The 13,421-nt window shown below is 40.8% G+C and overlaps 3 protein-coding genes across 3 annotated transcripts in view; 2 read left to right on the forward strand and 1 right to left on the reverse strand.

Moving 5' to 3' along the window:
• Positions 1 to 1,486: 1,486 nt before the first annotated feature.
• LOC105199318 (erythroid differentiation-related factor 1) lies at positions 1,487 to 7,097 on the reverse strand. Its single transcript, XM_011166349.3, has 9 exons — positions 6,900 to 7,097; positions 5,478 to 6,516; positions 4,976 to 5,386; positions 4,123 to 4,902; positions 3,854 to 4,033; positions 3,396 to 3,769; positions 2,949 to 3,267; positions 2,569 to 2,857; positions 1,487 to 2,465 (listed from the first exon to the last, which is right to left on the reverse strand). Exons 1-9 carry the CDS (start codon positions 7,053 to 7,055, stop codon positions 2,324 to 2,326), a joined length of 3,690 nt encoding a protein of 1,229 aa, XP_011164651.2. The 5' UTR covers positions 7,056 to 7,097; the 3' UTR covers positions 1,487 to 2,323.
• LOC105199319 (arrestin homolog) lies at positions 6,956 to 10,324 on the forward strand. The gene is made up of 3 exons (XM_011166350.3): positions 6,956 to 7,086; positions 7,532 to 8,360; positions 8,626 to 10,324. Exons 2-3 carry the CDS (start codon positions 8,053 to 8,055, stop codon positions 9,452 to 9,454), a joined length of 1,137 nt encoding a protein of 378 aa, XP_011164652.2. The 5' UTR covers positions 6,956 to 7,086; positions 7,532 to 8,052; the 3' UTR covers positions 9,455 to 10,324.
• A 642-nt stretch (positions 10,325 to 10,966) lies between these two features.
• The window catches only part of LOC105199320, a 75,027-nt gene continuing 72,572 nt past the window's right edge, over positions 10,967 to 13,421 (forward strand). The window contains exons 1-2 of the mRNA XM_011166352.3: positions 10,967 to 11,121; positions 11,259 to 11,430. Of these exons, the coding sequence (XP_011164654.2) occupies positions 11,074 to 11,121; positions 11,259 to 11,430 (220 nt within the window). The 5' untranslated portion in view covers positions 10,967 to 11,073. The remainder of the gene's footprint in view (positions 11,122 to 11,258; positions 11,431 to 13,421) is intronic.

Here is a 13,421-nt window from a genome sequence, read left to right on the forward strand (position 1 = left end):
GATTGCCTTTGCCTACCGCCCGCAACAATTCGCAGTATATTACTCGGATATATGCCGCACGCGCGCTCGCCGGATGTCCTTGGCAGCTAGGAATCTGTTCGGATTCATGACCGATCGATCTTGATAAAAACATGAAACCATATTGCACGGAAAGAACGGTTTTGCTGAAGATTTTAAAAATTTAGTTGGTTATAAATCTGTAAATACTTTTGCCGGACCATCAAAATAATTATGCAGGACGCTCAAACGTGATGATGAACAATGTTGTAAAAAGTTTAGACATTCTACGAACTAGCAGAGCGTCCTGTAATTACGTTGATCTAATAAAATTATTTTCAGAAATATATGCAGAAAAATCTTTAGCAAAACCATTTTTTCCGGGCTCAGATTCAATTTTTTGTCATCGTGAAAATGTGAGATTCATCGTGCAAATGATTTTATAATTCATTAGCATTTCGTTCACTTTTGCTTTACTAACTTTAATTGGTAGCAGAACAAAATATTTTGTTTCTAATACGTCACGTTTGTGACGTACTCCTCATCATCCAAATCAAGATCAATAAATCAAGATAAAAAAATTGTATGTACGTAAATAAATAATTGAAATTGAAGAAAAGATATGGATGTGTATTGGCATAAATATTCCATTTGAAAATTCTTTGTTAAATTCTGTATACTTGTCGATATATCGTAACAATGAAGCTTATTGTGTTCGCGTCGAAGAACACTTACACTACATACAGGGAAAACTGTAGAATTTAACGAGGATTCTTTTTTGGCTTTTTTGTTCCGATTGTTTAAAACATACTTTAGCCACTTATATATTATAAATTAAGCGCTTTTTAATATATATAAAAGTTTGTGTACATGCAAAAATACGTACCAGTCTCGCAAAGATGCGAAAAATCTCTCTATAAAACATATGAATTTAGAGAGGTCTCGTAATATATCCGATATTTAATGAAAACTATCTTGTAGCCAGCTCTTGTTGATGTGAAACATTTCCGATATACGGTTTCGAGTTCACAGCAGTGATTCGCCTCAGGATACACGCCGCCTTTAATCTTCGACTTCGACTGGACGGCTCTCAGCCACGCAACAACGGTTCATCTCGGATTCCCTAATAAATGAGTTTTTTATCGAATTTTCATTTGACTGAGCCGAGCCGAGCAGAGTTGAGCGCAACCCCGCCTGTTCATATATATCAGAAACTTATATACCGAGACTCATTCAAACTCTCGTACCGCCATCCGTCTTTCTGAGAACAGGAGACATGGAGGGCACGTACACTGACACGCACAGCGAGAACACGTACGAAACCCCGACCTTGGCAATAGATCTAGACTTTGACTTCTCCTTTTGACCTTGCCTTTATTTTAATTAAAATGTCACACCGACATCTCTTCAGTCTGTCAAGATAAGATCCTCACCAAGGGTTTTAATGCTAATTGGACTCGATAAGAGATAAAAGAAGGGAGACTATGAAGGAAAAATCTAATATTAATTTATTGAAGGTTTCGGGTGACGCGTGACTGCGTACGAGAATAGTCGCTTGTAATTGACGAGTTTTGTGTTCGATCCTATCCTCATGTATGCTTTGATTTCACACTAGATTTACATATTAAAATAAAACTGGTTTTCAGTATTCGATGAGATAAAGGATCGTTTTCAACGGTTTTGTCACTATCTGATATCACAAACGTTGTTCTTTATTCTCTCCATATACAAACATTGTGTATTTTTAACAGATTAAAAAACAGATCTGCTGATCTTTTTGAAAAACAACTCTTGAGTGGTCCCTAAACGATCAACAATATTATAATATATTTCTAGATTAGGGATTCCCAAAATATAGATCGCAAAAAATTTTTCGACGATGGTAGGAATCAACTAAACTTTGAAATAAACTGTAATTATCAGATTTCTTGCGCATCGCAATGATTTCAATCGAATCATCAAACTACCATCAGAAATGAGTAAAAAGCGCATTTTTTTCATCATCATATCTCGTTCTGTATTAGAGAACTAAATTTATAAAATTATATTGAATAAAAAAATAAAAGTTGTATAAACTAAATTTATACATAATCATTTTTCATATCCATTAAAGCTAGATGGGTCGTAGATGTTTGTCGTTTTAAAAAATAGGTCGCGATTCTCATAAATCTGGGAAACTCTGGTTCTAGACAATTCAAAACAACTCAGTTACTTTCGAGACGATCAATAATATCGTGCAGCAATATTCAGCGTCTAGGGACTGCCTTATATCATATTTACATTTTTTGAAGTCACTAACTGTACACGGTATTTATTTACACTTTAACTAAGTTACCGTTTGTTTCAACATATTATTGAGTTCTTGTAAAAGTTGTGTCATGTGTTTTACTAAAGTAAATCCGGACATTGTGTCTGGTCGTAATGTTCGGACGTAGCACTGTTTGTACAGATTTGCAAGTGTCTCATGTCTGAAATTTCATTAAAAACAGGACATATTAAAATAACAAAAAATAATGAAACATGATCTCCATTCAATGAGGTACACATCTAATGGATTTAAATGCAACTTACTCTTTTTTATTGTGCACGGGACTTTTGCTCAGAAACAGCTTGGTTAACGATCGTAGAAGGAACTGTAATCTTTGTTCCAACAGAACTACGAGGTTTTCTTCATCATCCATTAACTTTTGTTCTTCAGTCTCTTTTTCACGTTCAATGTTATCATCTTCTGTTTTGTCGACTACCTTTTGTCTCGTCGTATTATTTCGTTCGCACAGCATTTCCATAATAGGTATACACTGTAAAATTAGTTCCAGACCGTTTTGGTATGCTTTTAGCTTACTGTTGAAGGTAGTACCATCTAAAAAATCAAAATTCTCCGTTACGGCAAAAATAAATTCGTACGACAGGAAGAATGATAAATTGCTTGAAAAACGTCTTGAAAGACTTACTACGCGCTTGATATTCCGCTAGGGCGACTCTTTCCATTTGAACCGTCAAATATTCCGTGCTCTGTTCTAACGAGAGCAACAGCTTCGCCGCTTTATCGTAATACAATTTGCACAACTGCAAATTCGTCTTTTTCTTGCTGCTATCCGCATCCGATTCCATTTCTCTGTACACGCGATGGTATAACGAAGCCAATCGATGTTGAATGGTCGCGGCGCGGAATTGATAAACTGGCTGACGTGAGCCCGGTGTGTCTATATCACAATGCTTGAGTGCTTTCTGGAGAGTTTCAACCACTTCTCTCTCCAATTCCTCTTCATTCTGCAATAAAAAATTAAAAAAGAATTCGTTATTGCATTTATCAATTGTCGAATTTTTAATAGAAAAAATGATCGATTTATTTACTCAACGATAAAATGTTACGTTATTATTTAGTTAAGCTATCGTACATGATATTCAGCCGTAGGATAATCCTGTAACAGCGTGGCTTTTGTGTACAACGTTGTTGAGAAATCCCACATGATCGTATCCCATATCGCTGGATTCGTTTGTCTATCGCCCAAGACTTGCAGAGCTTTCTGATAGCTCACGAGTGCCTTGTTATAAAAATGACGCTCCTTCGTGTTTTGTTTGCCATGCATATGCGCGCAGAGTCGCATAAGTCGGCCGGTATTGGAGTGCAAAAGCGCCAGATTCGCCTCGTCATGGACAGCTTCGAAGGCTTTAACACCAGATTCCAAGTGAGTCAACGAATGCGTCAGAAGCATGGTCACATCCGGTAAATTGGACAATTCGTTGGTTTGACTCTCTTGCTGATATCGAGCTACAAGAATTTATAATTTTTTGATTAATGAATAACCGAGTGCTTGTTATATCCCTATTGAAATAAGCAGCAAAGCTTACGTACATCCCGCTTGATTCATGTAAAGGACACCCAGCTCATTATGAATATTCCCTAGCCGTCTCAACAAGTTATTTTTATCCATATCCATCAGTTCCAACGACAGAGCTTTTTCGTAACATTTATACGATGAAACTAAAGTAGATTCTAGACTTTCTAATCTCTTCGGCAATAATTCAGCACCATCTGTAATAAAATACGCATTAGTAACGATCAGTTCACATATTATTTCCATCCTAAAATATTTTTATTCCCAGGTGCATTTCGACATTTACTCATATCCAAATCTTCCACGCTGAACAGTTCTTCAACTACTTTTTCCTCCACTTCGTTCTTCGTATCGTAATCTTTTCGATGCTTCTCCACGTTACACCAGTCTTGTACCATCATAAAGCAACAATCCCCCGCGCGACCTAATAAATAACTGAGCGACTTGTCGTTTCTTTGATTACAGAATATTTCCAATATCTTTTGGCAATACAAAACTTCTAGCATATATCTCAAGGAGGCACCGTAATTTTTATTTACATATTCTTTCTCGGCGAGCACGGCGAATATCAAGGACGCTTTTTCATATAATAATGTTTTCAAATGAGCGCACCAGCTTCTATTGTCGCTTTTCTTCGGCGCTTGCCACGTTGGCAATGTCTCCGTTTTACACAAAGTGTTTACATTCGCTACTTCTTTCTTCGAAGAACTAATATTTTTCTCACTCTTCTTCTTCCTCTGTTTGTTTTTCTTTTTATGCGCGGGACTATGATTCTCTGAACTTTTTTCGGACGTGGCATCTTTATCTTGTTGATTCAATGGGGCGTAAGGCATGGGAATCGCTTGGAAAGGTTTCGCTACATTCGGATGCATCTCCTCGTATTTACGTTTTTCTTTTTCCTCCTCCGCTTTCCTCTGCTCCTCGTCGTTGTCATTGGTCGGGAAATACTGAAGACATTCGAGTCCGTGCGTCACGTGTTCTAATCCAGAGAGACATCTCTCTTCTATAGTACCAGACATTGGAGGTGCCTTGTACTTTAACTGCTCACGTTCCACTTGCTCTTTCACTACAAAAACAATCAATATTAACTTTCATAAAAAAAAAATTTTAATGAAAAATTAAAAATCAGATCTACTTACTGTTGGCTAAAGTCAAAGACTTGATAGCGCAAGCTTCTTCCTCTTCCTCCTCCTTTTCGTTTTCCTGACCCGTGCCACACTCGCTATGAACGTCTTCTTCGTCGCTTTGATCCGATAACCCTGGACTCGCTGGATCCGTATCCGATGGTACATATAAATCCGAAAGCATAAAATGCGCGGATGTAACTATCTGCGGATATTTCTCTTTAGGCAACAACTCTACACAATTTTTCAGTAACATCCTGATTGTACCCTGTTGACGATGGCAATCGGGAGAATATTTCATGTTGCGAGCTACTCTGTATAACAACATTGCAACAGGTACAGTGAAGGGATTTTGTCCCTTCTCTTCTGAAACATCGTTGCACAAAGATGTCAAATCATACAGCTTCACAACATCATCATCCTTACCTAATGAAAAAAATTATATTGCACGTGAATGAAATATTTTCAAGTAAATACAAAATTTCAATTTATATTTCCTATCAAGCTCGAAACTTACCCTTGAATAACCAATAGGTGTGACCAGCTTTCGTTGCATTGTTTTTTAGAAAGCTCAAGATGTTTTGAGCAACGTCTCGAATCACTTTAGGACTGAACTTTGAATTATCTAAATTTGGAAGATCTTCTGTTTTTATTAGTTCATATTTTTGTACAATACCATTTAAATGATAACACATCACGACTTCTGGAACGTTGCACATTAAATTGTCTAGCCAATAATCTATCCCTGTTAAAACATTGATAGGCTTTGTCATATCTCTTAGTCGTAGACTTATGCAGGGATGTGTCTGACCACCAAATATCGGCATATCCGTTCCAACAAGCATCTGTATATTCTCAAATGTCCATACAATGTTCCTCGCAAAATTATGATTGTAATTCGGATCAGGCACTTTCTCCTCTTGCGTCGGCTCAGGTAGACACGGCTCTACGGTCTTCACAGGTAACTGAGGTTTTTCACTCTGCTTATTTTTATCCGCTAGCACTATAGAATGATATAGAAACTTTGATACTAAGTTCCTTTGCTGCAAACTGTTTCTGCTGTATGCCTTATGAAAGAGACGTTTTTCCTTGTCGCCGAGACTTTGGAAAATATGCTCGTAGAAAAACTTTTTCAGCCATTCCCAGTCACTTTCAGCCTGTCTCAGTAGGTACTTGTGAATGTCAAAGTCATCTAACAACAATGTGTTTTCGATCCGATGCACCATCATCGAAATTGCATTGTGATTGTAAGGCAATTTAAGTAATTTCTTTATATTCTCAGCGTCCGACACTACATCCACTTCGCCGACGCAATCAGGAAACATGTGCGCCATGCGAAAGCTAGAAAACCCTGTACTTTGGGACCAAACATTTTGCAGACCGTAACTTTCGGCCGAGCTGCTGAGCCAGTTACTGGGCGGAAGGTTCAAGTCTGTGTTACATTGCAATTGAGCGTACGTTGCTGGTGTTTGGACTGCAGAGTATTTCACCACTGCAGTTGATTTCACGGGCTTCTTCGGAGAATCTGGTGGTATAGCCAGAGCCATCGACTTTATCTATAATACATAAAATTAGTATTTAATTCCGCGCCTTATATATTTGTTAAGAATTGTATGAATATTCATTAATTTACTGTAAACTTCAAAGAAGATATGAGATTTCTGATGTATAAAAGATCATCTTTATACCTAAACTTTTTATACACTACACTTAAATTAAAAAAAAATATGAAAATACTGAAATATAATGAAGGTCATTTTCATATATAAACATTCAAATCGAAAGATATGAAGACACTGAGGTATTGAAGATCATCTTCACGTATCGGATTATAATAATAATGCTGTTAACATAACTTTTCTGCGGAAGATTCTATTATTTTTGATCAAGTAAAATTTTATGTGGATCGAAACGCTGACAATATTTGCAATAAACTTACAGCGACAATGTTGTCATCCGAATTTTTCGACATCTTCGTAGATTCTTCTACACATGTGGCTGCCAAACGTTTACTGTGTTGGAAAAGTTCTAGAAAGATGGAGCATGAGTCGGTCCAGGCCAGGTACTGGTGACAAAAAATGAAACTACAAAGCATTATTCCGTCGATATCAAAATTGATCGTTGAAGTAAGTTTTCTATATTATCAAGACAAGATAAATCTTGTTTTAATCTAAAAAAAAAGTTGTAATTTTAAATTTAATTTTCAATTTAAATTGTTTGTAAATTTCACATAAAATCAAAAATAAAGACAAAATTTTGTAAAATATATATTTATAATATGAAAATAATTGATTAAAACGACATATACAATAAACTATAATCAACAGACAACGTTTTTTAAATGTTTTTAAAATTTTTATTTTTTATTATAATTTTTCATAATTATAATTTCAAATATTTCTAAACATTTAAAAAATATTATCTGCTGATTGGGAAAAGATATATATTATGTAATTTACAGAGTAGTATAATAAATAGTTAAAAAAATTAAATTTGTTTACTTACTTTAACTTTTTTTACTTACTTTAACTTTAACTTATTTTATAACAATAATTTTCTTTATTCTTTCAGAATAAAATCAAAGGTAAGGACGTTGTCTTCCAATCGAGCAGAAAATACGCTTCTTGGTAAACAAGTTTGGCGTGAGAAAGAAAATATAGATATACTGCTTTAAAATATTACAGCTTTTAACGTCGAAGCGAAGCCTAAGAAACTCAAAGATCAACCAGACCAGTCAAAGTCACGAAGTTACGTTCTCTTAAATAATATTATGCAAGAACATGAACGCGTTCATGCTGATGGAATCATTCCATTCTTTCTTCCTCTCTCTTCCTCTCTCGCAGCGTGAACATTTTTAAAATTATGTTCATTTATGAGCGAATAAAATTAGCAAAGCGTCTTAGATAATCCACGTAAATGTCTCGGAGACGCAGAAAACTCGCGTGAGTACCTGAACGCCTCATCCGCGTTGCTAAACGCCTTAGGAAGCCCTAAAAAGTCCATCATCATATATCATCTGGTATATAAGTCCTCGATCCATTGCTCGGAGATCCACTCATCTTCTCCAAACGGAAGAGACACGTATTTTCATCATGGTAGCGAATTTCAAGGTCTACAAAAAATACTCGCCCAACGGCAAGCTCGCCGTCTATCTGGGTAAACGCGACTTCATCGACTACCTGTCGGGCATCGAGCCGATCGACGGGGTAGTCCTGATCAGTCCGGAATACGTGGACACTGGCAGGAAGGTGTGGTGCCAGCTGTTGTGCAGCTTTCGATACGGTCGCGAGGAGGACGAGGTGATGGGTCTCAACTTTCAGAAAGACCTCTTCTTGGTGTCGGAGCAGATCTTCCCGCAGATTAAAAAGCCGGAATCTAATCCTACCAAGCTGCAAGACAGGTCAGAACGACTATCCATCAACGATATTTAGACTCAATAATATTTAACGACATCTAGCAAGTATCTAAATCTCTGTTTCAAAATCGATTTTTATTTTTTATTTATTTATACTTTTCTTCACATGTTTTTTTCTTTTACGTTGTTCTTAAAAGTTTCTATATATTACAGTAGATAAGCGATGAAGCTGTCTTTTTGACATTCGACGGGTGAAATCAATTTGTCTACTAGATAGATTGTAAGAGTCGGAATATGTCTCATTAAACAGGTTGATGAAGAAACTGGGTTCGAACGCGATACCCTTTACCTTCACGTTCCCGCAGAGCGCACCATCCAGCGTGACTCTCCAACCTGGGCCCGACGAGACCGGCGAACCGTGCGGCGTGAGTTACTACGTGAAGGTGTACTGCGGCGAGACGGAGACCGACATGACTCACAAGCGCAGCACCGTCTTGATGGGTATCCGCAAGATCCAGTACGCACCCACGAAGCAGGGTCGTCAGCCGTGCACCGTGGTGCGCAAGGACTTCCTGCTGAGTCCGGGCGAGCTCGAGCTCGAGGTTACTCTGGACAAGCAGATGTACCAGCACGGCGAGATGATCGTAATCAACGTGTGCGTGCGCAACAACAGCAACAAGATAGTGAAGAAGATCAAGGCGCTGGTGCAGCAGGGCATCGACGTGGTAATGTTCCAGAATGGTCAATTCCGGACGGTGATAGATGCGATTGAGACGCAGGACGGCTGCCCGATTAATCCCGGCTCGAGTATGCAGAAGGTGCTCTATTTGAAGGCCACCATGGAGAGCGTCAAGGATCGCCGCGGCGTCGCCCTCGACGGGATGATGAAGCGGGACGAGAGCAACCTCGCGTCCAGCACCCTGCTCACCTCGCCGGACCTGCGCGATGCTTTCGGCATCAACGTGTCCTACGCTGTCAAGGTCAAGCTTTACCTGGGCGCCTTGGGTGGCGAGTTGACGGCGGAGCTGCCGTTCATTCTGATGAGACCCAAGCCGTGCGATCGGGTCAAACTGGTCTCGACGGACAGCGTGATGATCGAAGACGTTCTGCACGAGAAGGCCGACGAGAAAGTCTTCTAGATTAACGTTTCAATATCCTGGGATCATCATCCAAGCTCCCACTTCGGCGTCCAACATTCTAATTAGAATATCAAGCCGGCACGAGGATGGTGTCGACGTCCAAAAGGCATCTAAAGGACGTCTTGATGTGTCAGACATTTTTTTAGATATCCTCTAGATAACGTCTAAACTGTAACTGATAGAGGTTGCTGAATGCGTAGCGGTCTCCTAAAGCCTATCTTTTCAATATTTTACATTTTTACTTCATGTAAGCAATGTTTACTAACAAGAATAGAAGGTACATAAGAAATAAATAATATGAACAAAAATTTAACAAGTTTGATTCTTTGTGTGCATGCTGTCAGCATTTTAGAAAATCAAGTACATCCGAAATTTCTCATCAACTTACACAGCTTACAATAATGTAATTATATTTTGAATCGTTACATAAAAAATAGCTTGAGCGCTACGCATTTGGTAATTCTCCCCTAAACGATGGCAATTGAAGCGAAATCAGTCAAAAAAAAATATCGAATGAATTAATTCTGTCGACACTTCTTTTTTATTCAAACCATACCTTTAAATAATTTATATATAAGCTAACTAGTTTACACTGACAGCCCATCTCGCATTAATTATTTTCAGGAAATATTGATTGTATATTGACTGTTGCGATATGAATGCGAAGTTGTAATGAGCAGTCAGCTGCACCTGCATGTAATTAAAATCTTTAATCCCCGTAAACCCCCGTAATTAAATATTTATCACACACAGGATCCAATTCCCTTAAAATGTATCCTCAAATTTAATGGCACGATCTCGCGCATCTCGCGGAACGGTCGTTACATGTACATATAGTTTACAGGATCAATAAACGATAAAATAAAAAAACGTTTCGTTTTTCGGACCGCTCGACTTTTGTCGCGTGCGCCCCAGCGAGAAATGACCTATCGAATCGAAGTCGAATCGACATCGATTCCATTATCACTTCTCGCTCGAGGTGTGCTTCTCTGCGCGAGAAGAATCACAGCGAGTACAGGCCCTTCCCTCGCTCTCGTTCTTATTCGTTAATTAAACCGGCCTGCCGGCGGATCCCGTTGCATCAGGATCAAACGCGATACGTCAGGATATCAGGATCTCTCTCTGGATCCAGAACGCGAGATCGCTCGCGTGCGGCCCGCCACATACGGGGTGTCGTTCTGATTCCCGACTTCCTGCTAAGGAGGTGTCCGTAGCGAAGAGCACGGAGGGGCAGGGGGCGGGGGGGGGAGGGAGGGAGAGAGAGAGAGAGAGGACCGGCGGTCGTCGACGAAGGAAAACCACCCGATACGTGCGACGGAGTCGCATCGTGGTGGAGCGGCGAGGGGCGGACAGAGATGTGGATAACACCGTCGCGATCGAGGTGCGAGGGAGACGTGGCGACGCGACACGGCGGTAGCTAGACGAGGACGGGAAGAGAGAGGGAAAGAGCGAGAGCGAAGGGGTCGGCCGACCGACGGTGCCGGCGCGGTGCCGCGGTCCCAAGCCACGGAGCCGAGTGTCAGTCAGGCTCGAGACACCCGCGCGAACGGAGCGAGAGAGCGAAGAAGTGGTGGCCCCGCCGGCTGGTTTACCTCCCTTTCTTCGTGCGTTCTTCGCGGATGCGAACCCTCCCTCCTCCGGCGCCCTCTGACACCCACTCAGCCAAGGTAGTAGTAATCGCCCCGCGTTTTGTCACGGAGCAGTGTCGCGCGGAGTGTCGTACGGAATAGGATACGCGCGGAGGAGAGTAGCGGCTCACCGGTCGTGTCATCCGGATAACGTTTCTCGTTGTCACACCCCGTAGCACGCGTCGTATCTCCACCCGCACCTCGACACCTTGTGGTACACTCGTCGGTACCGGCGACGATTCGAAAGAAGGAACCGCCACGACGACGACGACGACGACGACGACGACGACGACGACGACGACGACGACGAGGCGGCGATTGTTGTGAGCTGCTCCGAAGGCCGAGTGTGTAAGTACACCCACATGCACAGGTCTATCTGACCCCTTTCTCTTTCTTTCTTTCTTTTTTTTTTTTTTGAACGCGAGGTCGCTTTGCAAGGTTCTTTGATTATCCGCTCCGTTTCTCCACGACCGCCGCCGCCGCCGCCGCGTCCTCCGCGACGAGAGGAGCCCTCGCGTGGAAACCTCCTCTCGTAGCCCCAGACGTCGGCATCGATTTCCTCGTGCCCCGCCATCACCGCCACCGCCGCCGCCGCCGCCGCCGCCGCCGACAACAACGAGCCCTCGCCCTTTCAGCGGCCACTCGCATGCCGGATCTCTCTCTCTTTCTCTCTGTCCCTCTTTCCTCCTCTCTCTTTCTCTCTCTCTCTCTCTCTCTCTCTTTCTTCTATCTCGCGGTCGACACGAATTCGCAAGACACCGAACTCTCCTTCGCGTATCCTTCAAGATGTCACTCGGCGGGGGCGAGACGCGGTGGTGCCCGACGAGTACTATCGACCCAACCGGCAAACGATATGCTCAAGGGCAAGGGTGTCGGATTTTCGAAGCGTTTCACCAGAAAAGGGAGTAAGGTGTTCGCGCGCCTGAGTGTCTTCCCGAGGGGAAATTTGTCACGCCCATGCACATGTCCCGACCTTCGCTTAGCTCGAACGTCGACTTGTCTGCTAGAAAAATTATATTAATCCTTAAAAAAATTCCGAACACTCTCTGACAAATGTGATCCGTAGAGCAAGGGGGAGAGGAAAAAAAATGCGTCGCTCCAACAGGCGGATGTAAAAGTGTCCATTCTAAACATTCGTCGGGCATATATGCGCATCCATAAGAGTTAAAGGGTTAAACGGTCATATGAAGGGAGCATCAAGCGGCTGTGTCTGATGCTTTATTAAATGATAGGCGAGAAGATACTCTTTAATCTCGAGGAAAGCGTCTTGTCAAGGTTATTTCAAAGCACGAGCAGTTCTGGATACCTCTTTTTCTTTTGTTTTAATTTCAACTCTAATTATGCAATGGTGCTCTGCTTTATTTGCAGCGCTGCATTCTCTTTAAAACGTGTCACGCACGACCTGTCACGCGGTATTGATATTCGATATCGATATTGTTATAATATTTTAATATAGTTGCTCTATAAAATAAAAATACTATGGTTATTATTAAAATAAGAGCAGATGATAAATTATATGTAAAAATTAATCTCGAGGTAAGATTGTTTACGTCGATAAAAACGAAGAGTGTACACGCGCGTATAACGTTTTGGTTTTCGATTTACTCCGATTTTACCGCCAATAAAAGTTTGCCGGAACATTATAATGAAATAATAAAACGGCGAGGTAAGCGCAGGGATTCGCGAGTGAATCGGCTGAACGGCGAAAACGGAGCGCGTGACAGATCGGAACAAAATATAGGCTCATATTGTACGTACGTTGTCGAAGCGGATTCCACATCGAGTGATTAATATAGCACTGTTTGTAAATACAGTGGTGCTAATGAAAAACTAGCCGCGTGTAACGTGCGCGTGATATTACGAGTAGAAATTCTCAGGAGGAAGTGCTCTCTCTCGCCTGCGCCGGTACGGTACACCCGGTTGTTTATGGCGCTATAATAGTGAGAGTACTTGTACACGAAAACACATTTCGAGGAGAAACACAGCTCGGGAATTCTGTTAAACGCTTCTACCCGGCCGAGTGATAAGAATGTTTCTCGAGATAGGATTCATCGTACATAAAGTTCCCCAAAATCGATTTCTCCTTATGTCAAAGAATTTTGAAGGTATACTAATCCTTCAATGAAATTTTCGTCAACTCTGCACAGTACAAAACATTTTGTATTTATGTTGAAATAGGTCTCGTTGAAATTTTTGTGTTGAATTTTTAACATGTCCAGGTGTTAAAATAACACAATTAAAAATGTTTGAAAATAACATAATTTTAAAACATAAAGTCTAAGATGAATGAATAAAATGTGTCAATATGTTATGAACATTAATTTTACTGAAATTTTCAT

The sequence above is a fragment of the Solenopsis invicta genome, chromosome 16 (assembly GCF_016802725.1).
Source record: "Solenopsis invicta isolate M01_SB chromosome 16, UNIL_Sinv_3.0, whole genome shotgun sequence".
Lineage (NCBI taxonomy): Eukaryota > Metazoa > Arthropoda > Insecta > Hymenoptera > Formicidae > Solenopsis > Solenopsis invicta.